General features: G+C 40.3%; 1 protein-coding gene across 31 annotated transcripts in view; it reads left to right on the forward strand.

Moving 5' to 3' along the window:
- The window catches only part of PBRM1 (polybromo 1), a 52,477-nt gene that overhangs the window by 21,780 nt on the left and 2,929 nt on the right, over positions 1–27,768 (forward strand). For 10 of the 31 annotated variants that reach the window (XM_064432409.1, XM_064432410.1, XM_064432411.1 and 7 more), the window contains 15 exons: positions 1,456–1,597; positions 2,064–2,161; positions 4,842–5,118; positions 5,914–6,019; positions 7,200–7,842; positions 8,700–8,911; positions 9,694–9,879; positions 10,723–10,880; positions 11,441–11,707; positions 13,092–13,237; positions 13,530–13,687; positions 14,341–14,524; positions 15,658–15,868; positions 18,274–18,475; positions 26,108–26,263. In XM_064432409.1, the coding sequence (XP_064288479.1) occupies positions 1,456–1,597; positions 2,064–2,161; positions 4,842–5,118; positions 5,914–6,019; positions 7,200–7,842; positions 8,700–8,911; positions 9,694–9,879; positions 10,723–10,880; positions 11,441–11,707; positions 13,092–13,237; positions 13,530–13,687; positions 14,341–14,524; positions 15,658–15,868; positions 18,274–18,475; positions 26,108–26,263 (3,146 nt within the window). Of the gene's footprint in view, positions 1–1,192; positions 1,335–1,455; positions 1,598–2,063; positions 2,162–4,841; positions 5,119–5,913; positions 6,020–7,199; positions 7,843–8,699; positions 8,912–9,693; positions 9,880–10,722; positions 10,881–11,440; positions 11,708–13,091; positions 13,238–13,529; positions 13,688–14,340; positions 14,525–15,657; positions 15,869–18,273; positions 18,476–21,419; positions 21,517–22,264; positions 26,079–26,107; positions 26,264–27,768 lie in introns of those variants that run through there. The other 21 variants (XM_064432418.1, XM_064432419.1, XM_064432433.1 and 18 more) reach the window with 10 other exon arrangements.

Genomic DNA, 27,768 nt, shown 5'->3' on the forward strand with positions numbered 1-27,768 from the left:
AAAAGGAAATTCTTTCTAGTTTTACTCGTGCTTTCAGGTATTGTTATATCCCTGTCAATAATTTTCCCAGAAATTTCTTAGTTTCTAGTATATGATTTGTGTTATGTTGGCAGTGGCTTTCTGGAGAGCTGTGAGTTTGGTTAGTTTCAGCCTCACTTTGTGAAATAAACTGATGTTTATAAAGTCCTTTCTTCCCAAGATTGGTGAGATGGCTTGTTAAAAATTTATTGTGAAGCTGTTCTCCATCCTCTAAATCCAGAGAAGTCATGATGCTTGAGTTCTGCTGAGTTGGAGTGTAATTAAATCTATTTGAAGTACTTATGTAAATAACCTACCTAATTAATCATCCTATTGTTTGCTGACAGCAGTACAGAGAAGGGTAGGAGAGGAGGTTCTTTGCAGGGTAGAACAGGATCACTTCTGTGCCTGTTCATTTTTCATTCCTCACATCCCTGGTTGGAAGTTGTCACTTTCCAAACCATTCAGTCTAAGGCTGGGTTTTGACTTTTGCTTCAGGCCTTTGATGAGCACAGCTGTGAATGTAAATTGTTTGCTTAAAATCAGATGGCCTGCACCTTGGTTGTTGGGTAGTGGATAAGCAAATGGTCTTAGGAGCAAGCTAGGGACTGAAAGGTTTTATATTCTGTTTATTCCATGGTAGTGATGATGCTCCATCAAGCAGGGACACATTCAGCCAGGTGCTGCAGAAACAGGCTGGGTTTAGAGGTGGTGTGTGACTGCTGAATGTGCAGGCAGGAGGGGGAGGAAGCTGTGTGGCAGCTGTGACAGGCTTTGGGGCTTGGGGTGCTGCAGATTGGTATTTTCTGCTGGGTATAATGAAGTGTTGGAAGGTTTAAAAAATGTGTCTAGAACTTCCAGCATTGTGCAAGAAAACTCATTAAGTTAAGCATTAACTCATGTTGATTCATGTGTTTAGCATATGAAAAATGACTTTGTTGTTGTTACTCCTCTTGTAAGTGTTTTCAGGTGAAGTGCACTTTGCAGGTATCACCAATCAACAGCCAGATGTTTCTTTAAGGGAAGGCACAGGTTGGAGGGTTTAACAGAAGAGGTGCTGGGTGCTTTTGGCTCTCACTGAAGATGGGTGGAATTGATGGAGGGAAGGCAGCGTTTGGGGCTGTGCAGAGCTGGCCTGGCCTGAGGGCAGGGCTCAGGGGCACTGCAGCCTGTGCTGCTGCCTCACCTGTAACATCCCACCCAAGGATGGAAACAGGACTTCAGTCTCCACAACTTCCAAAACTGAAACTATTCTTAGAGGAGATACATTTCCCTAATATGGTTACAAGTGGAAGATGTTACTAGAGTATCAAAAAGTAAATCCCGTTTCTGTACTTAGAGCTCATGGACTATTGCTTTAACATGAAAATGAAGATATTAAATAACTGTGTTGCACTGTGTAACTAGTGAAATAGCTGACTATTATTTCTCTTGCAGAACCAAGCTGAAGAACCATGAGTATGAAACTTTAGATCAGTTGGAGGCTGATCTGAACTTGATGTTTGAAAATGCCAAGCGCTACAATGTCCCCAATTCTGCCATCTATAAAAGGGTGCTGAAAATGCAGCAGGTTATGCAGGTATGTGGAGAAGAACAACCAAAAGGATATAACTTCACATGTAAATTTATTTCTCTAATGGATATTTTTCCAAAATAATTTTTAATTAGACCTGTATTTGCAGAAGTATTTTCTTGCTTAGAGGGGAGTATGGGAATGGAGAGTGATTTTTTTCCTCAGCACACCTCCTGCCTTCTGTGATTTCTTTCAGTCACTTTATTCCTTACTGTGACTCCTAACCTAATTAAATTGTGAGAAAATTGATGATGTAGGGGTTTTTTTGAGTTTGCCTTTAATTGAATAAGGCTAAAACCTTTCAGATTTCATTAAGTGTTCCAGCTAAGTGCTGTAGTCTGAAATGGCATTGTTTTCAAGTTGGTTCCTCAAAAGTTGTTCTGTCACTTAGAAAAAGCTATACTGCTCTTTATTTTTGTTCTGTAAGTGACCAGCAATGAGTTTGGCTTCAGGGATTTGTTCTTTTTTTCAGGCAAAGAAGAAAGAACTTGCTAGGAGAGATGACATTGAGGATGGGGACAGCATGATTTCTTCTGCCACTTCTGATACTGGGAGCTCAAAAAGGAAAAGGTATCTGCTTCTCTAGTTCCTGCAGGCCATAACATTGCTGCGTCTCTTTTTGTTACAGAGAGTATTAAGCCATGGTTTTTAGCATTTGTGTAAAGATTTGTAATTCTGAAACACCATTAAGTGTTGATTCTAATTAATTCAAAACTATTTGATGACTACTAATTCCCTATTTTGGTCTTTTAGTTGGCAGTTGTCAACATCAGTTCAGTAAGTAAAATGGGCACTGTAATTGCACTGAACTAGGTGATTTTGCCAGTGGATTTCAGGATTTTTTTGGGAGAGTTGTTTTATTTCAGCCTGACAAATAGATAAACTGATTATAAGAGGTTACTTAGGGTCCTGTAACATAAACCAAATTCCCAGTGATTTGCAATAGACTCTCCTATTGAGCATAATGATGCCTTATGGAAGGTGTTCTTTATGGTGATAGCTGTTTTATAATTAATACAAGTGATGCATTTCACTCCAGCAAGAGGTAGTTTCTCTAGTCTGCCTTATGGTGTCATTTGAAGCAAAGTCCAGCTCAGATAATACTGCAGTGGTAGCAACAGCCAGTGTAAAATTGTAATTCAGCATCTTTTTTGATGTTGCTTATGAATATTGGCTTCCTGGATATTTATTTCTTGTTTTGTCAAAGGAACAACAGTCATGGGGGGAGGGAGGGAGTGGAGTAGGGCATCAGCAAAGAGTCACTGAAGAACAATCAAATAAGTGCAGAAATACACACTCATTAAAAAGCTTCAGAGAGAAAATATGAACATGGATTTAGGAGGTGGGGATGCAGTCTAGGGATGCTGGGAAGAAGTGTAATGGAAAGGAAAGGCAGACCACAGAACCAAGTAATCAAGAAGGAACAAATTGCAAAAATTGTTAGCTTTGTTATCTTCAGATTCAAAAAGTACTAACCTAATCAAGCAAGTCAAATTGTCATCAGAATCCTTTTAACCCCATGTTGCTTTTGATCACCTTGTTCCAGACACCACTGAAATGCTTAAAAGGAAAAAATCTGTCAGGCCCTGTCATCTAAGAACAATAAAAGAGGAAAGGGAGCAAGGAATTTCCCATGTTGGTAGGCAAGGGAGATCAGAATGATGCCTGAAGAGCACCTGAAAATGCTTTTGATGTTGTCAGTTCCATGCTTGTTATCCATTCATTTGCTGAATGATAGCAAGGATAAGATCATAAATGCTCCTCCTGATTACAGTAGTGAAGCAGTAAGAGGAATTTCATAATGTTGCTGGAAAAGGAAACCAATAACCCATGCAAAATTCATCCAATTGGGAAAATAAGTTACCCAGAAGAAAGTTGTTCGAATGTCCCTTTTTATATATCAGATGCATGACATGAATCTTGAGTATTGGCAGGCCTTTTGCTGTTTCTGCTTTGGTTTTGCTTTGCCTCTATCTGTTGAAATGACTGGAAACACATTAAATTGGGGGATTTGGCAGTATGTCTGTGTTGTGGCATTGCTCACCTGCTAGTGGGAACAACTGACCAACATTTGCCAGTGGTAATGTTTAGCCTATAGAACATATATTTGGAGTTTTCTTTGTTGTTAGTTTTGTTTCGTTATTTTGCTGATCTCACCAAGGAGTAAGAGATATCTGAGGCATGAGACTATGCTGCATTAGGTATATTTTAAATGTGTAATGAAAAGATCCACATCATGGGAAATCTGTGCTGCAGTTTGGTTTCTGATAAGTCGTACTGCGATATTTTGCACATTCTGCAATTAAAGGTAATTTTTGTGCTGGTTGTTGTCTTTGCAGATAATGTAATAGTCAAAGTTATAACTACCTGAATAAGTCTTGAGGAGATTGTAGACTGGAAGCCTGTTTACTAGTGCTTTGTAGTGAGTGAATTGCTGAGTGCCACAGTATCTGAGCTGAGACTACACATTATTGACATAAATTTTCTTCTCCCCCATTTAATTTGCTTATAGGCCATGTACTATATGTGCAGGAAGCCATGTACTTTTTGTAATAAGCTGTGTCTTGGTTGTGCTGTCAGATTTCTTGAGACAACCATAACAGCTACACACAGGGTGACTGTAACGTGTGGGTGTAGCATGTACCATTTTCTACCTGGGTTTGCAGTCTTGGTGAGCTTTACTGACTTCAAACTTCATTTGGATTGACAGATATTTAAGCAATTCTTTCTACTACATCCTTGATGTTCTTACTTGGTACTGAAGAATGTTCAAAATTTCTCTGAGATAAATAGCTCACGTGTTTGATATTCTGTGTTCACCAGAAGTAATCATGAAGGTCCTGACTGATGGTTTTTACCCTGTTCACTCTGCGTCTTGAGCTCTTGGATTTAGATGCCTGATCCTGACTGGTTTGTTTTCTCTGTATCTGCAAAGTGCTCAGAGCTCCTTTTGGCCTTTACACTTTGAAAAATGAGTTAGTTGGTTTATTTTGTAGAACACTTGAACTCAGGGTCAATGAGAGAACAATCATCTCAAAAGAGTAATTTCCTGTTTCAATCAGGCTCCTGATTGTAATGCTGTTGTCATTTGCAAATTCTGCTCTTAATGTTGAACTTCTTGTGTGTGTTTAGGTGGTTCTGGTTGTCTCTTCATGGTGGAGGATAATACCATTTTGATATTAGTGTTGGCAGTGGGGCTAAGAACCCCTGACATTTATTCTTTTCCTTTGTGTTCTTCTTAACCCGACAGTAAAAAGAACATCCGGAAGCAGCGGATGAAGATCTTGTACAACGCGGTTCTGGAAGCTCGAGAGCCCGGCACAGGCAGGAGGCTCTGTGATCTGTTCATGGTTAAGCCATCCAAAAAGGACTATCCAGACTACTACAAAATTATCCTGGAGCCAATGGACCTGAAGATGATAGAGCACAACATCCGCAACGACAAGTACGCGGCGGAGGAGGCCATGATCGAGGACATGAAGCTCATGTTCCGCAACGCCAGGCACTACAACGAGGAGGGCTCCCAGGTACTCCCTGGGGCCAGCAGCTTCTCTCTGCTGCTTTGCAGGCAAAAACTGCTCTTAGGATGCTTTCACTTTGACTATTACACGTAGTAATTGTTGTAATTATTTATTGAATTACAGTAGAAATACTCAGAACTTCTGGGGATGGCTGCCTTAGAAGGAAAACAGCTTTGTTTCATGGAAGTGGAGAGTGTAGGAGATCAGACTAGAAGACGTGACTTGTTTAGTTTAGCAAAATGAGTCTGAAAGGGATATGGTTTTCATTTATAGGTATATTGTTGGGTGTGTCTATATTGTGATGTTTCTCAGGCAGTAGGAATGTTGTGAAACAGGTGATGGTTAGAAACCTCCTGCTGTTTCTAATAAGGACCTTGGTCAGCAGCTGCACTTCATCACCAGGATTGGGTTTGAAGACCCAGGACTGTTCTAGTCCTTTGTACCTTGGTGGAATCTCAGTGGTTCATGGGATCTTTCATTGCTCAGCAGAAGAGTTTGATGAGGAAATTGATAACGCAGCTGCCCCTTGCTATTTTGTAGTCTTTAGAACAGAGAAGCATCTTAATTGAATAATTTTTTCAAAAATTGTAGCTCCCTGATTTAGAGGGTGTCATCAGTTCTGCTTAAGTGTCAGTTGAAAAGAAAGGCTTATTTATGAAAGGTACACTTTAAAGAAAATACTCCATTTTGCTTTCAGCTTTTTCAAACTAACATTGAAGTGTTTCTTAGGAGCTAGTTCTTAACTAGTAAACACAGTAAACCTTGTTTTTGATGGATTTTGATTACTTTACTGATTAATAGGTGTACAATGATGCCCATATGCTGGAAAAGATCCTTAAAGAAAAAAGAAAAGAGCTGGGACCCTTGGCTGAAGATGATGATGTTGCATCCCCTAAACTAAAGCTAAGTAAGACAACCTTGTGCATTGCCTTGTCTCATTTCAGTACTTACAACACAATAGAGGTGAACAGATCTTCCTTTTAGAATGGACATGTTCTGCACAGTTGTTAACACTGACAAGGAAAGTAGAATTATGTTCTCAAAATCTTGATAGCAATGGCATGGCTGTGTTGTACAATAGAATTAAGTTGTTGCATGTAGTGTTTTCTAAGAAAAGTAACTTAGAGTGAAGAAAAAAGACTTGGGAATGGGTGGAAGGATTAAGATTTAGTCATACAGTGTTATCCGAATATTAGATGGTGCATTATCTGCTCAGTCAAGTAAGGGCTTCTCAAATTGAATGAATCTTGTGATTTCACTGGTTAAATGTCTGGGATTTCCACAGAATGATAAAAAAAAGTGAACCCTGTTTGGCAAATTATTGAAAGCCACGAATAACATGGAATTGAAGTTCCTCGAGCTGTTGCCCTTACAGCCTTGCTACTACTCAAATCTTATGTTGTCTTAATATGTGTTCAGAACTGAGCAAACTGAGATGGTTAAAATTGCTCAAAAACCTTAAAGAAAATAACTGCACACGGTCCTCTTGCAAATTAAATGTACAGCTCCTAGGTAAAGTACAGGTGTAGACTTAGAGTCTGCAGTGCAGTAACAGAGATGCTGAATTAGTCAAAAAACCAACCTGATAATCCCATGGGAACCCTTAATTTACATTTTACTTATAATAATCCTTTCTAATGTGGCATAGTCATGTTATAAAGGAGTCTGATAATATTTTGAATACTTAATTTTAGCGATAGCAAAATCCTGTGATGACAGGAATTTTATCAACTGCAGAGACAAATTCATGGAGAGCTGGAAAACCAAAATGAGTTTAGACGAGTTTGTTAATGCTGTTAAGTAGGAAAATATGTTTTCCATGCTGAAACCTGAGGAAGCCTTTGCCAGGTGGAGCATGGAGCAACATATTCCGTTTTTGCCAAAAAGAACATAAAAAAAAAATCATAGAGCTATGAAAAATAAAGGAAGCTGCAGCCTGGAACGGGCTCTGTGCTGTGAGGCTTCTGCTCACCCCATGAAGTGGTTCTGCCATGAGCAATTCTCAGGTGGAAACTAGAGATGGACAAAGAAACGTGCAAGCTCCTAGCTTTGTCCTTTTAACTCCTTTTTTGTTTTTGTCGCGCTAGGTAGGAAAAGTGGCATTTCTCCCAAGAAGTCCAAGTACATGACTCCAATGCAGCAGAAGCTGAACGAGGTGTACGAGGCCGTGAAGAACTACACGGACAAGCGCGGGCGGCGGCTGAGCGCCATCTTCCTGCGGCTGCCCTCCCGCTCCGAGCTGCCCGACTACTACGTCACCATCAAAAAGCCCGTGGACATGGAGAAGATCAGGAGCCACATGATGGCCAACAAGTACCAGGACATCGACTCCATGGTGGAGGACTTTGTCATGATGTTCAATAACGCCTGCACGTACAATGAGCCGGAGTCTTTGATTTATAAAGATGCCCTGGTCCTGCACAAGGTTTTGCTTGAAACTCGGAGAGAAATAGAAGGAGATGAGGATTCTCATGTGCCCAATGTCACTTTGCTGATTCAGGAACTTATCCATAACCTCTTTGTATCTGTTATGAGCCACCAGGATGATGAGGGGAGATGCTACAGCGACTCCTTAGCTGAGATTCCTGCTGTTGATCCCAACTTCCCAAATAAACCTCCTCTGACTTTTGATATTATCCGAAAAAACGTTGAAAATAATCGCTATAGAAGATTGGACTTGTTCCAGGAGAACATGTTTGAGGTGCTGGAGAGGGCACGGAGAATGAACAGGTGAGGAAACCCTTATTTTTCAGGTATCTTTATCACAAAGTTTGCATTTATATTAGACAAATGCTGAAGGTGTTTGCTTTCCTCGGTATGGATGTTTGGAAAGCTAAATCTCAAAAGCTCTATCAGGTCTTCAGTGGAACATTTGCCTCGATTTGAAAACAGGGAAGAAGTTACTTTTCTGCTAAGAGATCATTTTGACAATAATCTTCCAAATGAGCACCTTATGACAAAGAGGTTCCTGCTAACTTTGAAATTGAAAAAGTGAAGAGAGCTGTTCTCTAACTGTTCAAATAGTGAATTACTCTTTTGGAGCAGTCACACTTTGTTGAGTTATGGTCCAAAAATAAGGAACACTTGCAACTTCTTTCAGTGTTTTGCTTGAATTCAGTAGCCTTTTTGGGAATGTGCAGGTGAGAGCTTGACTGTGAAGAGAGGAGGTACAAAATTATCTTAAAATATCTACTAAGAGGAATATGGATAGTTAAAATAGGTCAGTTTTGTTAATAGTACTGTTATTACTCAAGTTTTCAGAAGTTAACAGACTGTAGAGGTCCAGTGACAAGTAGTCTTGGTCACAGCTAGTTACCTTTGATTTTCCTGGCATTTCAGGACTGGTGTATACCAAAATACTCTTGTGGGTAAACTATAATGCAAATTGACAGTGGACTAACAGATGTAGCATCACTTAATGCTTCATGGCTTCAAGCCAGTCTGCTGCTGCTTATGAGTAAACAGAGAAATCCATTGGAAGAGTGAATATTTCAGTTGATCAGAGTGGTGATTGATGGGTGTGTTTAGGCTCCTGTTTGACCCTGCACCAACTGTGTTTTTACCCTATTGCTCATGTTTTTGGACAGGACTGATTCAGAGATCTATGAGGATGCAGTGGAACTTCAGCAGTTCTTCATTAAGATTCGAGATGAACTGTGTAAAAATGGAGAGATTCTGCTGTCACCTGCTCTCAGCTACACCACCAAGCATCTTCACAATGATGTAGAAAAGGAGAAGAAGGAAAAGCTGCCCAAAGAAATAGAGGAGGATAAGCTCAAAAGGGAGGAGGAGAAGAGAGGTACCTACTTTTGTTTCATTAATTTTGAATGTACCAGATGAAAAATATACCCACTCTTTTAATGTGTTGCTGCAGCTTTGCCTGCTGAAAGGACCTCAATAGTTTGCTTGTCTTTTATTTTCAAGTTATGAGAGATTTATTTTATTTTGATCTTTATCAGTTGGGACAGAGAGCTTTTAAGAAAGAGATGTAGGTACATATTATTCCTATGTGAACTCTTTAATACATTGGGGTACCAGTATAATTTCAAGGATATTATAAAAGAAAACAGTAGATTTTTACTTTGGCTTTCTGCTCATAATAAACTTAACAATGAATATTCCCATTGACCTTTTAGTAATTTTCTTTTTGACAAGTACTGATGGTATTGTCTATGATCATGCTTTTAACACTCCTGAAGAACTGAGGTTTGATAAGCCTTTTGTGTTTTGTCTGCTGTGGATGTGCAGAGGAGTGGGCTTGCACTCTTTTGTAGGGCATGAAGTGCACCCTGCAGGTCCTTTATTTCACAGTTCCTGGTTGTTTGTCTGTGCTCCTTTGTGCACCATGCTTAAGGGAATAAATAAACTCTCCAACTGCACCTTTCCACAGACAGGAGCACAGCTTTTGGCAATTTTGTCCACTAACCATCTTTCTAACATGGTTGATCTTCCCTCATAGGTGTCAGCACAGTAAATAAAGCCTGGTAACTCCAGGCTCAAAGTGAGGCACTGACATCAAGAATCTCAGCTAATACAGAAATGTGACATCACTAACATCTGCTTTTCCCTTTTTGAAATAAGAAGCTGAAAAGAGTGAAGACTCCTCTGGATCAGCTGGGCTGTCGAATTTGCATCGGACCTACAGCCAGGACTGCAGCTTCAAGAACAGCATGTACCATGTGGGGGATTATGTGTATGTGGAGCCTGCAGAGGCCAGCCTGCAGCCCCACATCGTCTGCATCGAGAGGCTCTGGGAAGATTCAGCTGGTAAGGATGCCCCTATTGCAGGAAAACACTGGGGTGAAACTTACTATTATTATTTTAAGCTTCCAATTTGATTTTTTTCCCCCTGTTACTTATTTTATTTGCACAACTGTTTGAACCAGTGAGTATTTTTTGTTGTTGTGACTTGCTTTTTTATAAAGGATATTCAGAAAATTCTTGGGACAGCATGGACTTTTTTTGGTGTTCATTTCTGCCTACCCTCAAATTGTAAGCCTTGCAGGAATGGGATTCTGAGTGGGATGGACTCCTTGTAATTTAGGTGCAGAAGTACACTGTTTTTCTGTGCTGAGAAATCCGAACCAAAAATGGGCACAGGTTTGCTTTGATTTAGAAAAATAGTACATATTTGTAACTTCTTTATAAATTGGTGCTATCAATTGGAGTTTGTCATCACATAATTTGTCACAGCATAAAATCAAAGAAATAGTTTTTTAAAAACGTAAAAACAGTTACCTGAGATTCTTAAAATAATCAGGTGATTGTTGTGTGGGTTGCAAAGCCATTTCAAGGCCTGAAAGTTGAGATCTACAAATAAGAACAAATTTCTCCTTTATTTTGTTGAGTCAGGTTTTACAGGAGAAATAACAATTGGCAGGCTTTTTAAAAAAACAAATTTTTAAAAAAAATACTTAACTTTTCTGGAAAGTTGACTATTGCCCTGTTTAAAAGCAGATTGCTCCTAGTATAAATGACTACATAGGTATTTGATTAATCAGCCAACTGCTAATTGTTCTTACTTGACTCATTCACTAGAGAATGTCATTTTACATTTTTTTCTTTCTATCTCCCTTCTCTTCTTTTTTTTGTTTTTTTTCTATTTTAAAGGAGAGAAGTGGCTCTATGGCTGCTGGTTTTATCGACCAAATGAAACTTTCCATCTTGCAACACGAAAATTCCTGGAGAAAGAAGTTTTTAAAAGTGATTATTACAGTAAAGTTCCTGTTAGCAAAATTTTAGGCAAATGTGTGGTCATGTTTGTCAAGGTGAGAGACTGTTCAGACTTATTTATAAAACAAGTAATGCTTTCTGCTATTTCCTGTAGAGCTGTAGGCACTCTAACATAGTGACATTAATACCTAAATAAAATAGGACTTGGTTCTGTGGGCTGTTTGGGTCTTCCTTTCCTTCCTGAGATATGTGGCTCACCCAGGTGCTGGAGTTGCCCTGTGCTGGGTGGTTTGTGGTTATGGTCACCTCTGGCTTGGTGAACGTGTCCTTTTCACAAGTCAAAGCTCAGAGATCTTGTGAAGGTGATGTCAGGCTGGAGATCTTGTACTTGTTAGTGCACTGGATTGGGAAATGAATAAAACCTATCTTTTCTCACATGCCAGCCTGTACTGAATTAGCTCCTTCTCCAAAGATGGGATCTCTTGTTTGTTGTTATTCTTGGTAAAACTCGGACATCAGACTGGAAGAAGAGAACTCAGAAAAAAGGCTTCTGACAGAAGCATAGAAAAAACTGAAGCCATGAGTGGGAGCTCACTGTGTGTCTTTGGAGTGTGGGTGTTGCTGAAATATTTCATGTTTTCCCTTCAATCTGCAGGAATATTTTAAATTGTGCCCTGAAAACTTCAGAGATGAGGATGTCTACGTGTGTGAGTCGCGCTATTCTGCAAAGACAAAGTCTTTTAAAAAGATTAAACTGTGGACTATGCCTGTGAGCTCTGTCAGATTTGTCCCACGAGATGTGCCCCTGCCTGTGGTCAGAGTTGCTTCTGTGTTTGCCAATACAGACAAAGTAGATGAGGAGAAACACAGTGAAACACTGGAGGACAGTAAGGTGGGAGAAAGTATCCTTCATCTTGAAAAGGTATGCAAGGGGGATGTGGATTGTATTTGACAGATAGAGAATGACAAAATATTAGCCCTCATGGCCTGGGTTTCACCACATCAACACAATAAAATAGAAATGAATATAATATTTTTGTTATAAATTATATTACAGACATTTGTAAATTAACACAATCAAAATATATAAAGACATAGAAAATAATAAACTGTGTAAATATTTGTTACAAACCTTTTTCTTGTGATCATGTGATGGGGTTGGTTTGGGTTTATTACCACTTCAGAAAATTACACTTTTACTTTAAAGCCTGCTCTAAGCCTAAAGAACCTGTAGAACTAAAAGTCTAATTTTACTTCATGGCAGTGCTGAAATGCTTTGTTGTGTAGCATTTCAGTAAAACTAGTCAGTAGCTAGGCAGCAGTAAGTAACACATAATAGTCCATTGTTTGTGGCCTGTTTGTGGTTGATAAGTAAGTAGTTTGTTGTCAAAATGCTTAAGAATATTTCTGTCCAACATAGTGGATAAAATGGTTCATTTATTGTACCTAGAGTAAGAAAACAAATAAATTTACATAAGTGTATTAAAATCAGTTAAATTTCATTCATTTTGTCTGAAATAAATTTAGAGCCATGAAAAAATAAGAGATTCATAAAATATCATAAATCACTAAAAAAACCCATGAAAAATCCACTTTGCATTTTCTAACATTTTCTAACCTGAGAACACAGTACCCAGCACACCCATTGTCAGCTTTTGTCAGACACCTAGTGTGTGTTAGTATATTTATTCACATCATGGCAAAAGATGGAATTAATTCTTCTGAGAGAATGAAAACTCATAGGATAATTTCCTTCCATGCCTTGGTGAAACAGCCTGTGTTTCCTTGGCTTTCTGGAATCCCAGGCTGAAAGATGGACTGAGGCACAATTTGAGTTTTTAGTAAAAATTAAGAAATTAAATAGGGCAGATGGTATGAATTTGTAAGCAGTACATGGAGTGTTCACGTTATTGTACAATAGTTGAATCATTACATTTTTGTGTCTGTTAGCTTGCCCATATATTTAGTTCTTGCTTCCCAAGCACTTTACTGGGCTTTAAACCATCAAACTGACAAGGCTTGATTTGTCCAGTTTACTTTGAAGCACTAGAACAAGAAAAAAAGACCTGTAAATTACTATTCTGGCAAAATTAGAGCTTTGTGAAGTAGGAAAGCTTGTGACAGACATGGAGGTTATCTTTGGCTTTGCAATTTTAATTCAGGAAACTTTTGCACACACATCTCTGCTTAGTGCTTACCTGTTATTGTTAACATAAAGACAGAGCAAAGCCTTTTACTGGTACCTGACATCTCTTTATTTCCATGCTTCCATTTCCTCAAGTTTCTAAATGCTTCTTCTCCTGCAGGACAAAGAAGATGTTCCAGTAGAAATGTCCAATGGGGAACCTGGTTGCCATTACTTTGAGCAGCTCTGCTACAATGACATGTGGCTGAAGGTTGGGGACTGTGTCTTCATCAAATCACACGGGCTGGTGCGGCCTCGAGTAGGGAGGTAGGGGCAGCTTCTTTGTTTGCAGTTCACACATGGAAAAATAACTTGGATAAAAGAGGGGCTGGTTGCAAAAAGGTATAAAAGAAGGTGGGAAAAAAATGTGAGGGAAGTGTTACAAGATCTTGATAGATGGAAGTAGAATTTTAGCTGCCTAATAAAAACTTGGTCCATTTGTATAGCTGGAGCTGGCTGTTCTGTATTCATCTTCCACTGATGGTCTTCCTGAACATCCTGCTGCCTCATTTGGGAGAAATGGCCTTTCATTTATGTTGCTGGGTTGGTTTCTTTGCAGAATTGAGAAGATGTGGGTGCGAGATGGAGCCGCGTATTTCTTTGGTCCAATCTTTATACATCCTGAAGAAACTGAGCATGAGCCAACTAAAATGTTCTACAAGAAGGAGGTGTTTTTGAGTAACTTGGAGGAGACCTGTCCCATGACTTGCATTTTGGGTAATTATTAGCAGCTTTAATCTGATGGACATCTTTTTTTGCTGCCCAATCTGAAGTGATTGAAGGCTATGTGTAGGCTTGATTCCAAGTACATCTTTTTCATTGAGGGAGGGAGGAGATACTATTCAGTGAGTTTCTAATATGCATTCCTGCTTGTGGGACCTGTGATGAGAATTCACTATTCCCTTTTTTACAATAAGGGAATTACATGTGTGATGTGAAAGTAAACATTGCAGCCAGAGAACAGAAAATTCCATTATTGCATATTCATGTAATTACTCCAGTACATATTACCTGCAAAGTTGAAAGGAAGAGTAGGAGGTTGAAATTTGATTTGTGGTAGAAGATGATGGCTGTGTACTTTGTTTTGGAGTTGTAATGCTGTGATAAATATGGTAACTGACAGTGATCATGGAGGCTTGTGATTTGTGGGTTCTCTAGGTCTTAAAAGAAATCCAAAAGCTGCTTTAAGTTGCTGTAGGTTTCTTGTGAGTGGCATTTGATTGCAATATCAATTAATGTATTTTCCGTAGTTGCCAAATGCCAGGAGTCTTCCATACTTACAAGACAGGCAAAAAAATGGACTCTCCACACTTCTAAAAGACAATCTGCAAATGTGGCTGCCTTCTTACCCAGCTCTTTCATTTCTGCAGGAAAGTGTGTCGTTCTGTCATTCAAAGACTTCCTCTCGTGCAGACCAACAGAAATCTCCGAAAACGACGTTTTTCTTTGCGAGAGCCGCTACAACGAAAGCGACAAACAAATGAAGAAATTCAAGGGGTTGAAGAGGTTTTCACTCTCTGCAAAAGTTGTAGATGATGAAATATACTATTTTAGGTAAAAATGTGAGGGGAATGAGGGGGTCACCTGAGCACTCTTCTGGATTGTAATGGACTGGCAGCTAAGCCCCCACCCAGCCTCTTGGTCAGTGCCCCACAGTGGAATAGGGGAGGGCAAAAGAAAGAAAATCTCCTGGCTCAAGTTAAAAACAGTTGGGAAAGTGCAGCAAAGCTACATGCATGAACAGAGCAAGATAAGGAATGAATTCCCTGCTTTTCATCAGCAGACAGATGTTTAGCTGTTTCCTGGAAAGCAGGGCCTTGGAACATGTAATGGTTACTGGCAAAGACAAATGTCATAACCCTGAATATACCCTGTCCTCTCCTTCTCCTCATATTTTATTCTTAACACAGTGTCAGAATATGGAATATCCCCTTGGCTGGTTTGGCTTAGCTGTCCTGGTTGTCTCCTCTCCCTAATCACTGCCCAGTCCCAGCCTGCTGGGGCACAGACTGGGGAAAAGGAGAGGCCTTGAGGCTGATCTGTTCAGCACTAATTACAGCAGGATAGCACCTCTCAGCTGCTGTGCAGGGAATTAACCCCATCCCAGCCTGACCCAGGGCATCCACAGAAGTTGGGGGTTTAATTTCAGATAACCACACTCTTGGGAGGAAATCCAGATAGCATCAGTCTTTTTATGGTCTTAATACCAATGGTTGTTTTCTTGTTCTTCCTCTGACTTCAAGAATCTTTTATCAGATTGTTGCATTCTCTTGGATAGTGTGAAAATACTTAAGTCATCATTATGAATAAGGAAAATCTTTTGGTGAACATTCATATTAATAAAATAAGAATATTAAGTTCTAACTTAAGTAAAATGTGAAATCTAAGGAAGCTGTGGTGTAAATTTCTACAATAGAAGCCAATTAAGTACTTGTATTGAAATCCCCTTCTAAATCATAAAAAAATCTTTCTAACAAGTGACTGAAATGAACACTGGCCATAGACACAAAATTAGTTCTGCTCAGGGTTCTGGAAGGAAGCATAGGCACATCTCAAGTCATCATTGTTTCTATACTGTTCAGTCAGAAATTAAGAAAAGTTGATTTTCTCTTCAAAAACAACTTCTTTCTCCTGTAAGGTATGAGTCTGTTCTCAGCTGCTTTTTGTCTTCCTCCTCCACCTTCCAGAAAACCCATAGTTCCTCAGAAAGAGCCATCTCCTCTCCTGGAAAAGAAGATTCAGCAGCTGGAAGCAAAGTTTGCTGAGTTGGAAGGAGGTGATGAGGACATGGAGGATATGGGAGAGGAGGAAGGTGATATGACTGAAACACCTTCTATGCCTCAGCTTCAGGCCCCCTTAGCCAGTGATTTGGATATAATGCCTTATACTCCACCTCAGGTAAGGACTTTCCTTCAGGAACTCTTAAACCTTGATATTCCGCATTCTTTTCCCAATCCAAATAAAGAAAGTAACATTTTATCATGTACAAACAGAGGATTTATACTGAAGTTTACAAGTAGTAAATGGAGTAAATGGCACAAAACAATGTTGGCACATCCAATATGATATCCAGGTGATAGTGTTTCATTCCATTAAAATATTTTTAAAGGAAATCATTCAGCTGTGGAAAACCCAGTACATTTTTATGTGTTAGTGTTGTTTTTAATAATGACATTTTCTGTGACACTTGTTCAGAAGTATCAGGTCTTTATATCAAATTCAATTATAAATTTTCTTACGCAAAGCCTGGAATTTGTGTTACTGAGTGTGGAAGCAGAGTGAGGAACTTCTTTAGCTGGAAATTCAACTAACCAAAAAAATCTTTTTGATTTGATTAAATCTTTTATCTGTGTCACCATACTCCCACATCCAAGCTAATGCCAGTCTTAAAGAGGCAATGGGAATGATCTGCTGGGAACAGGAGGGAGTTCCAGACTCTTTTGTGACCAGCAATGTGGATTTCTGCTGCATTACATTGAAAGAGTGTGACCCTGGGGTAGAAATGTCTTTGGATGTTGTAAAAGAGTTGCTGAAGTAGAAGGCTTTTGCCTGGTTTGAGTGTGATGTTTTGCCATGTGGGCAGCCACTGCTTGCAAGGGTGCTCACTGCTCTTGTTTACCATGCTGAATTTTATAAGCAGCTTGAAAATTCTTGAAGAGTATTCCAGTAGAAGTGGAATTTTGTCTAACAGCAATTAAACCCCAGAACTTTTAAACTTGTTTTTGTCCTTCTGCCAACAAAGAAGCTCTTATAACACCTAAGAGGAGACAAGACAAGTGACTGTGTGGTCTTGTGGGGCTTGGCAGATAGCTTGGTGATGCTTTCCTGCTGCAGTTTGCTGTGAATCAAGTCAAAGTACTTAAAAAAAAGATGTGCAACTTCATTGTTTGCTTCAGCAATGGCTGAGAAAAGGCATGAAAGGGGGTCCTGGTTGATTTCCTCTTTTAACAAGTCTGAAAGTAAATATGCAGTTATCTGTTCCAGTGGAAAAGACTGTTCTTGTAAAAAATGTGTGGATGGGAGATGGAAAAGAACAGAGAATGCAAGAACCAAACTTGGAATTCTTATGATTTCTCCAAGTCCTGTTTGCCCTTCCAAACTGATGGGAAGGCTTTTAGGTTACTCTTATCAAAACTGTTGCAAGAACTATATAGGCTGAAACAGCTGGTAAACTTGTAGCTCTCTATTTGCAGATGTATCAGAGGCAAAAAGTATAATTAGATTTGCCTCTTTTTGGTTTGAGAACTCTCCATCTGCCTGTGTGGGCTTGCCCAAGGAGCCAGGATGGAATTGTATCTGCCTTGTGCATCATCCCAAACCCTGTGTGGAGTTTTCTTCACTTCCTCCAGTCTTTGTGTTCATAATGAAAACTTCAAGGGTGGATTGCAAGTTAGTACAGTGAAGTTTAGAATTACATTTAAATGGGCCTCAGTTAATCTTGTTTAAACTGATAAGCAAGACTTTTTAAGCATCTTGATATTACTAAGATTTTGTTTTTAGCTGAGAGGAGAGTGTTGAACTGTGGGTCAGAGCAGCAAGTAGGAGGAGTCAGTAACATGGTCAGAATTTCAGGTGAGGAAGGAAACAGTTGAATGTATTTTTGTTTCCTTTTTTGCCTCCACCATGTACTTTGAAACAATGTCACTTTTCAAGATGTGACAGATTTGTAATGTTTGGGGTGTGAGAGAGGCCTTTGAGGGTTTTGATGTGATGTACATTTATGGGTTTATTGGTCAGAGTATGGATGAATTATGGTCTCCTGTGGCAAAAAATATAGATGGAAGGGCCTTCAAAAAGGGGCTCCAGCTGTGGTATCTCAGTATAGAGATGTCAGAATATGTTCATTTTTGGAGGCTGAAAACATCAAGGAGCTCTCACTGAGGGCATCCATAATAGGAAAAGCAAAGGAGCAGAATTTTTGGTGCTCAACATGAGGACATGATGTGAATCTGTGGTGCAGGTAAACAGTGATCAGCAAAACTGGGCTTTGGTTTTTCAGGGAGAAATGGCTACTTATGTAATGAGAGGTGAACACTGGAGAGGAAGGAAGGAAGGAAGGTCTGGCAGGCAAAATAACATTTAGAAGGTAGAATGAGGGAGAGTAGGGATTGTAAAGGCAAAGGAGGAAGTGGGGAAGCATTTTCCTATAATGTGCAATGGCAAATAAAATATTTTACTCAATTCACGTTGGCAACATCTCTGAACAGCTCAATGGACAAAATCTGTGGCGTGACACAGTTCCTTTTGTTCTCTTCTGGCCTTCTCTTTTGTACACTTGTGGTCATAACTGCTTTTTCTCACAGTCCACTCCCAAGTCTGTTAAGGGCAGCACCAAGAAGGAGGGATCAAAAAGGAAGATCAACATGAGTGGGTACATCTTGTTTAGCAGCGAGATGAGAGCTGTGATTAAAGCTCAGCACCCAGACTACTCCTTTGGAGAGCTCAGCAGACTTGTAGGAACTGAGTGGAGAAACTTGGAAGCAAACAAGAAAGCAGAATATGAAGGTAAGTAAAAACTGAGATGCTGAACTCTTTTCTGCCTTTTTTCTTTCTCAGCACTTTCTGTTATTCAGATGACAGGTTTAATAAAAGAAAATATTTTATGTTTGTGTTCTGGATGTACCTTAAAGAGAAGTTCATACTGAGAGATGACTGAAGAGGAGCAAAGAGCATGTTTCAGTTATGTAGAGCACAACTGATAATTTAAATGTCTTTGCCACAAATAACCAAATTAACAAAGTCCAAGAAAATGGGGACAAATTAGAAGTAAAGGGGTATGGAGCTCCTGGGCTAGAAGTCAGTTGGAAAAATATTTTGTCAATGTTTCCTTAAAGAAGGACTGAGGGGTATTTTGGACAAGAAGCTCTTGAGAGCTGTAGCAGCAGGTAAGAAAGGCTTACAGGGGAGTGGGGAAAAGTTCATTATTAACAGTACTGAGAGTCCTCAGAGGCTGTGTACTGTACTGTAAATATGACCTGTTGTCCAGTACAGTATTAATCAACTGTTGTACCTCATTTTGTTGAGAGATTTTGTATCCTGAAGTAAGCCTAGGAATATTTCATAATCATGAGATACTTTAGACCTATCTTTCTCCCCTTTCCTCCCTTCTTTTCCTCAGTTCTTTCCCTCCTTTCCTTTCTTTGCCTTCCTCCTTTTCTTCCCTCCCTCTTTTCCTTCCATTCCTTCCCTCCCTTCTGATAAATAGGCACTGTGTTTTAACTTTTATTTGATGGAAATAAAATACAGCTGATCTTTAACAGCCAGCCCTTACCCAAGCCAAATACATGGGTTTAACATCCATAGTTACTTCTCTAGTTAATAGCATGTCAACACTATTAACTACTGTACTGATGCAACTTTACTGACAAAAAAATGCTCCTTTGGATAGGAACATTACAACACCTGGGAAAGTTATGGCCCAATTCAGTTCTAACTTTGAAAATGAGATTTGATAGGTTTTCTGCACACTCATAACTTACAGGCAGCTTTGATCTTGAGGCTGGAAGCTTGCATGCTGTCACTGTCCACTCTCAGCCACCTCAGTCCTTTCTGAATTTTCAGTAGCACCTCTTTGCAGCTCTGGAGGGAAGCACAGCACCCTTTGCTCTGTGCAGTTTGCTTTGCAGTTGCTGGAAGGGAAACGGTGACGCTCTTTCTTTGTGAGACTGCTGGGCCTTACTTTGTTCTGTAGTTGTTTCCTTTTACACCCTCCTAGGTGCATGTGTGATCTTTTTATTGGCAGATGCTTCCTTACAGCCTCATCCTTCAGCAGGAGGATGGCTGGCATGTCACTGCTTCCTTGCTTAGAGCAGCTTGAAGTCCTGCAGTTCTGCAGGAAGGCTCTGTTTGTCCAGCGTGTTAATGACTGTCTGTGTGCTTCCATTTTAATCTTCCTTCTCAATTCAAATTTTCCAAAGCTATTTGGGTTTGAGCTGCAGTTTCCCTGCCTTGGTGTCTGCCCTGAACTAGACTTATTTTTACTTGGTTTTGAGGGGTTGGGATGGGGTAACAAAGTGTCCAAACTGTGTGCTTACCATGTGTGAAAGGAGAGAAACTCCACTCCTGCCACAGTGGTGAGTCAGAATTCATGTGTTCCCTGGTGTGGATGTGAAGCAGGGAGCAGGGAGTGGGCATGGTTTGACATCTCAGTGAGAAAAAGGGTGCTGCCATTTTCTGGTGAGAAGTAGTTTACATTTTAAATCCATTTTCACCAACTGAAAATTTTGTTTGGTTTATGTTCAGGGTATTAGTTGGTTTTTTAGCAATAGTTGAGTAGAGGAGAGGCTGTGTTGGAAGTGCCTGCGTGGCTAAATAAAGTAAAATAAAAGGGGGATTGAAGGAAAGGCCTATTGTAAGGAAAAACTCTGTTCAAAGCAGAAGGTCTCTTCCCTGTCTCTTGAGATGTGTTGGAAATGTTTGAATGATCTCAAGTCCTGGCCTATGTGATTTGGGTTTATTATTGAGTATTAGTGTGAATGCTTTAGGCTGAACTTTCAGATATCTCCTCCAGTTCCCTTTGGCAGTGTTTTTCCATTTGTTACTTCTGTGGCAGTCAGGGCATGGAAAGGGGCTAGGTAAAACTTGAGTACTGTCCTACATCAGGTCCTTCTTCAAACCTCAGCACTCTGAAGTCTGATAAAGCTGAACACTTAGCAGTAATTTCTCATTCATCACAGTGTCTCTTTTGCTTTTGTCTGACCATTTTTTGTTTTTTAGCTGGCCAAAAGTAGGTGAGAGTCAGAACAACTGCTTCATCTTTTCCCAAAGTGCTTGCTGTGCTCTGGAGAGGATTTTCTCATTTTTTTACTTCAGGATCTACCTTTAAATATCTTGTGTATTTTGTGCTTGGCTGCATCTGAGTTGTCTGAATAAATGCAGGAGTTTCTCTGCGTCGTCATCACTGCCTGAAATTGCAGAAGTGGGAAGAAGGAAGGAAATGCCTTTGGAAATGAAACTGGTCTTTGAGTGTATGGAAGTAGTGCTAGAAGCTGCACAAACAGGTTCTAGAGGAGTCAAGTGTGATAGATGTTCAAAGTCATGTCCGAGAGGAAGCAAGTAACACTGGCAGGATGCATAACTTAATCTCCTTGATGAACTTCTTCTTAGCCTTCGTTTGACAGAGGACCTTGATTGCTGGTTTAGTGGCAGTTTTCGTCTTTCACCAACTGCAAGAGAGAACTCATAGCCCTGCATTCACTTTTGTTAAAAATTGCTGGAGATGTGTTCTGCATCCATTTATTCTTTCTTGTTCCTCGTTGTGCCAGTGAGACACAACGTTCAGAGTAAACGAAGCAGGAACTTGCATGCCCCCAAAGCACCTGGAGTGGGCATTCACTATTTCTCCTTTTTTGTTTGCTTGGGTTTTGGTTTTTTTTTCTTTCTTCTTCCCATGACCCTTTGCCCTTTCCTTAATATAAAATTGTCCTCTGGTCAGATTACCCTGCAGTAGATCTTTTGTTCTTGCAGTCACAGTGAGAGACTTGATTGAGATAATGACCAGATTCATCGTACAAAGGACACACATGACCTCCAGTGAGCAGCACAATGTGAGTTAGACATCTTCAGAAAAAAAAAAATAACTCATAGGGGACCAAATGGGGAAGTGACAGAAACAGGCAGAGAAAAATATTTTGGGTTTATCAAACTGCTGCTTGTTATGTTCCAAAAGCTAAGGACCCATCTGCACTAGGGAAACTTTACAAGTGCTCCCCTATTTTGCCACCACTTTTCAGCTGCATCAGTAGTAAAATATCCGGGGAGCCCAGAACTGACTGTGCCACCAGCTGGCACTGCTGTCTGCTCTTTGCAGCATTCTTTAGGGCACACCTGGCAGACATGGGGCTTCAATTCCCACAGCAGCTGTTAGAGCTGCTGGCCTTGGCTGCAGCTGGTTTGGCTGAGCCAGTGGTGTCAAAACAGGGAATGTTTTGCCATGTCCTAGTGCAGACCAAGCCTAGTGCTGGACTGCTGCTTCATGTTGGTAACACTGGTGTTATTATCATCAAATTTATTCTTTTAATTTTTTAAAAATTTTATTTTATTATTTATTTTAATTATTTAATTTTTTTTAGAAAGAGATAAAACTTTGTGGAATATTTTTCATGAAAGGTTCTCTAAAAGTCTTAGCTGCAGCCACATGAAATCAAATCATATGCTGTATAAAAAAGATTCATCTGTTCTACTTTATATTTGACTAAACTATGCCAGTGTCTGACTAGTCCTTTTTAATGAACAGATAATATTTTGAAAGTCTGGGTTACAAAACAGAACTGAAAATCTAAAATACTTTTACAGAGCGGGCAGCTAAAGTTGCTGAGCAGCAGGAGAGAGAGCGAGCAGCACAGCAGCAGAATTCCTCCCCCCGGGCAGGCACTCCTGTCGGGGCTCTTATGGGGGTGGTGCCGCCACCAACACCAATGGGAATGCTCAATCAGCACTTGACACCCGTTGCAGGTAAAACGTAGGAGCTATGACCATTTTTTCCTCATCCACTTTTATCAACCCCCTTCATAACTCTGAACAAACACTCTCTTGGGTCACGTTGGAAGCAAAAGCTCAAACTCTTCAGTCTTTCTTCATGATGAAGGTGCCTAGTGCGGCAGTGGCCTGGTGTCCAGGGAAGCAGGGTCCTCCTCGTGCAGTGCTCCTGTTCTGGTAGAGTGCAGTCGTGTTTATTCACTCTGCCTCGCAGAGTTCACCTTCAGCCCTGCTGTGGCAGGAGAGCAGCAGCTAAATGGTCATCTAGTGCATGCAGCATCTGTGGCAGTGGTAAAGCAGGAGGGAAATCGTTGGGGGTTTTATTATCAGGGAGGTGAGAGGCCAGCAGATGTAACACACATTTTAAATCCAAGCAAAAGCTTTGTAGATTTGCCTCTTAGGCACTGGTAAGCAGAGCAGACCAGGATCTAGAGCCGTTGCAGAAACAAAGACAAAATGACAACATTGCTGGTTTTATCAGGTTATTTTTCAGAATAGAACTGAGCTTGGAGAACTCTTCCACGAGGTCCCTGTTGCTGGGTGTTGAGCTCCTTACCAGTTGTAATCCGGCTTGATTTCATAGGGAGTATGCTCGGAGTAAGTATTTTCAGGATCAGATCTGAAGACAATGTAGTCCACTGAAGATTCTTGTATGGAAATCAGCCATACATGGGTGAGAAAATTAATTAGGTGTGACCTGATAGGTTGCTTTCCATCCCCAGTTTCTAATGAAAATAAGAATTAAATTGCTTCAGTCAAGGTCAAAATAGTGCTGAGTAGATAAAAATGATTATTTGGAGCATTCTGGGTTTGAGTTTTGGGATCTATTTAACTTCCCCTTTAAACATTCCAATTATTCCATTTATTCTTTTGTCATTTTTCTTTTTCTTTCTCATCTCACAGGCTGTGGCCTTATTTCAAGCTGACAGCCTGAAGCGTTTTTCATCACAATCTCTAAATCCCCTTTCAGTAAATAAGCTGCATGGATGTTTAACTGAAGGCACATTCCTTAGTTGGTTCATGATCTCCAGGTTATAAAGCATTTATTTACACTGAGTTGCATTTTTCTTTTGGCTTTTTTCACTCTGTTCATGGTAATTTCCCTCTGATCTGTTTGCAGTTGGTGTATGTTTGTGTGTGTGTGTACACTTATCTGTGCATATATTAAAAAAAGGAGGGGGAAAAAGAGTTTCCCAGTGCTGATCTCTTTTGTGAATAATTTACTTCAATCTAGAATATGTAGAAATACCATCCTCTTATAGTTGTGTTTTCTTAGTTTGGTTCTTGGGTTTTTTGGCACTGAGTCACTTTTCCAGGTTTTGGAGGCATGTGTTGATGGATGTTAATACTTGCTGTTAACCTTCCTTAAAACTTCCCCAAAAATGTGCATTCTGCCAACTACCCATACTGCCTTGTTTCCTGTGGCAGCACACCTCTGTTTCAGGCCATTGTCTTATTTGAGCAGATCAACACTGAAGGCTCTTCACTTTGGCTTTGGGAAATACTTCCTTAAAATAGATGATGGAGCAGATCCTTTTGAACTCCTACTTTTGTGGCCCATTTGAAAAACACAGTCTTTCATCTTTTGGTTTGCACAAGTCCTACTTGGAAGTATCTTGTTCTGTTTGGACCTCTTTGACATCCTCCTCCATCCTTGGGTTGCTTTTCTGTAGTTCAGAGAGCTTCTCCATCACAGAACTTCTTTATGGCCATGGGCCATGGCCAGGAAATCTGGAAGCCTTCTGAAGTGTTTTCTCTTAGTGTGCAGCACTTTGGTGTCTTCTACATTTGGATATTGTAAAAGTTGACATAATCTTACACTGTTATAATAAAAAACAAGAGAACAAGTAGTTTCAAAGACATCCTGAATCACAGTTGTGGGAGCTGCAAATAGTTTGGCCATGTTTGGTAGTTTAAAATAAAAGTTTGCAATTCATACATGGGCTAAGAAAATGACTGCTCTTACTTGGAATGAGCTACAAGAAATGATTTCTCATGGACATTTGATGGCACCTTTATTAGCTAGTTGTTGAGTATTTTAATTGGAAATGTAGAACTTAGCTTCCATGATTGATAAATACGGGTTTGATTCCTTGGAGAGTTTTCTGTTTCTTTGTTTTAAAGTTTCAGAAGTTCCTTGACTGCTCTGAAGATGTGTCAGCAGCTCGGGGTGCACTGGAGGTACCAGGCAGTAGCTACAGTGTGAACCTCTTTGTGTCAAGGAGGCTTTTTGTTGTGTTTCTTCTTTTCTTTTCTCCATTAGAAATATGGATTTCCCTGTAATAAAGAGGTACAGATAAGGTTCCAGATATGTGAAATAGGTACCTACAGCATATTTCACTTGTCAGTCTAGGTGCCCTGGGGAAAATGAAGGCTTGAGGGAGATTAGTTCTTTATTTCCTTGTTGGTTTCTCCATGTAAAGCTTTTGGGATTAGAGGTTTCTCTCTTCTGTAATGACCTGAGGAAGTGACAGGTTTAGCTTTTATTTTTTAGCTGTTCCTCCTCCTGTTTGGACCCTGAGCTTGTTACAGCTTTGTTCTCAGTCAGAACTGATGAGAGGTTTGGCCAGTCTCATTCCAGAAATCTGTTTTGGAAGTTCTTTCTGTGAATTGCAGGGAGTGTGGCAAAGACTTAGTGGTTTCTTGGAGCAGACTTTAGAAGCCCCAGCAAATCTGCATTTCTAACTTACCTCATCTCTCTAGACCTGCTTCTGTCCTCTGTCATCTTCTCATTGTCTTTCCAACCCCTTTCCTTGCTTACCTGGCAATGCATCCATTTAAATTAAACATTCCAGGGCCTAGCAAGCATAGTGCAGTTACACTGTGTAGGTTCACTACATGGATAGCAGAAAATCTGAGCCAAAGCCAGAGAAAGCTCTCAATTTTCTTCCCTTACATGCCGAAAATGAAATTTTTGAGCAGCAGCACAATACAGTGATTGCAGTGTCACTGATTTTCCTCTAAAGACACTTTACAGACATGGACAGTGAAATTCTGTGAGGGACTGCACGTGCTCCTTTAAGTCCTTTCACTTCAGTTTAATGCCATGAGTGTAAGTTACTGCAGTCCAGCACTTTAAACCCAAGTTTAAAATTTGTGTTACTGCCTTAGTTCATTCTGGAAATGGTTTAATAAAAATCACCCATCACTGCCATTAGTTTCAAGTATGTGAATGTTGTAGGGCTTTTGTGCATCAGTTTTGCATGTGTACTGCAGGAAAATGTCTGGGGTTTGATTTTTGTGGCCTCTGAACTAGCCCACAGAGCAGGGCTGTCCATGGGGCTGGCCAGTCAGTGTTGTGTTTGTAATCTGGATGCAGATGGCAGAGCTTTAAGCTGTATTAAAACTGCTTGCATTAGTAACATTTCATTGTGGCTGAATTTATTCCTTGTGTTAACATATCTGAGTATTCAACATTTATTGCCCTGTGAGAAACATACAAATACACTAAATACTAATTCATCAAAAGTATAGGTTTCGTATTTATTTTTAGTTTTTGTTTGTTTTGGTATTTTTTGCAAGATACTAATTGTAGTATTGTCTTGCTGTACTAAAGGTGCTTTTTTTTTGTGTGTGTGTGGATAGTGCATGTCTGTGCATACTGTGTAGACCATATTGCATGTTATTGATGCATGTTTGAAATTTGTTGTGTCCTTCAAGGCATGATAAGTGGCTATCCACCGGTGCTGCCACCTTTGCAGGGCCCAGTTGATGGCATTGTTAGCATGGGCAGCATGCAGCCACTTCACCCAGGGGTGCCCCCACCCCACCAACTCCCGCCAGGTATGCCAGGCATCCCAGGCATCCCACCACCCGGTAAGAGCCTCATCCTCATTCCCTCTTTATTTCATTGTCATGTACTTGGTTTGAGTTGTTACAGGAGTTCTCTGCAGCTCGTTCTGCTTGTGCCTTTGGTTTGTGAGCAGCAGCACTGCTGAATGTGAGGGGTGTGCAAAACACTGACACTGCAGCATGTCCAGTGAGCCCTGAGGGAAAGGGCACTGGAGAAAGTGGTGCTGCTCCAGCAGGAGTTTTGTTCCAGCCAAAAAAGCCTTGGTGATTGTACTTGAGTTTATCAGAAGTGTGAAAAGCTGAAATCAGCCTGTTCATATCATTATGTCATTTGAACAGTGTCTCTGCACTCATCCTTTTCTTATTTGAAGTGGGCTTATAAATGAAATTCATTGTTCTCTTTCCTTACCAGAGCCTTTTTCAGTGTGTTAATGTCAGACTGCACTGAAGTGAGCCTGGTCATGTAAGACTCCTTGGCCACTGGGGCAGTGATGTGTTCCTGTAAAACAGTGTTCAGATTAAAGCTTGCTGATAGAACAGTGTCTGGAGACATGTGGGGACAAGGTGAATTCAGAATTAATTCTCTGTGACAAAATTTTTAGTTGATTTTTGAGAGTACTTCTACTGCATTTGCTATATTTTGCCACACTTTTAATGAAAAGTGAGGCTTAAATGAAACAAATATTTTGCCAATGTTAATGCCATTAACGTGTCCCAATTACGGGGAAAAACATTCATCTGCCCTCTGTTCCTGCTTCCTGCTGATTCATTTTTTACCTCTGATAACTCATGTGCCTGTGAAAAAGATGTGCCATCCCTCTGTTCAGCAGTAAACAAGCTGTGGACAAAATGGTCTCATTTGCCTCCCCCTACCCCCTTGTAACAGTGTTTATCAGAAGCTCTGTTAAGAATTTTATCTGTACACAAATAATGTGAGTTGGGGAGTTTTTGTTTGCTTGCCTGGTGTTTCTGAAATCCATCAGCAGTACCCTGCAGCTTGGCTGGGTTTGGATTCCCTGCCGTGGCACCTGGAGGGAGCAGCACAGCAGCTGTGCAGTGACACTTGGCTCACATCAGCCCAGCGTGTGGGAGGTGAATCCAGGACACTGCATCCCTCTGAAGGGCTGTTCCCACTGCTGTGGGCTGGCTGTTTGTGTGAAAAACTGACAGGATGTGGGTTAGCAAAGAAACAATGTCTGGGAGTGGAGGACCACACGTGAAGTGGTGCTGAGCTGGGCACAGCAGGCTGAGGGTGAAGCCGTGCTCTGATGTTGGGAAGGGGAGGGTGCCCTCCTCCAGAGCCCTTCCTTCCCTTTGGACCAATTCCAAAGCTTGTGTTAGCAATGTTTTTCTCAAATTCTGACATGCTGTTGGTACAGATACACTTAAAATGGGAGCTGTGATCAAATGGAAAGTGCATTTGAAAAACCCTTTAGTGAATGAAACCCACTGGCACATCCTTTGATCACTGATACAGAAATGCATTTAATTAATGTAAATTAAATCCTCAGGAAGAGCACAGTCTGCAG

This window comes from Passer domesticus, chromosome 9 (genome assembly GCF_036417665.1).
Source record: "Passer domesticus isolate bPasDom1 chromosome 9, bPasDom1.hap1, whole genome shotgun sequence".
NCBI classification, from domain to species: domain Eukaryota; kingdom Metazoa; phylum Chordata; class Aves; order Passeriformes; family Passeridae; genus Passer; species Passer domesticus.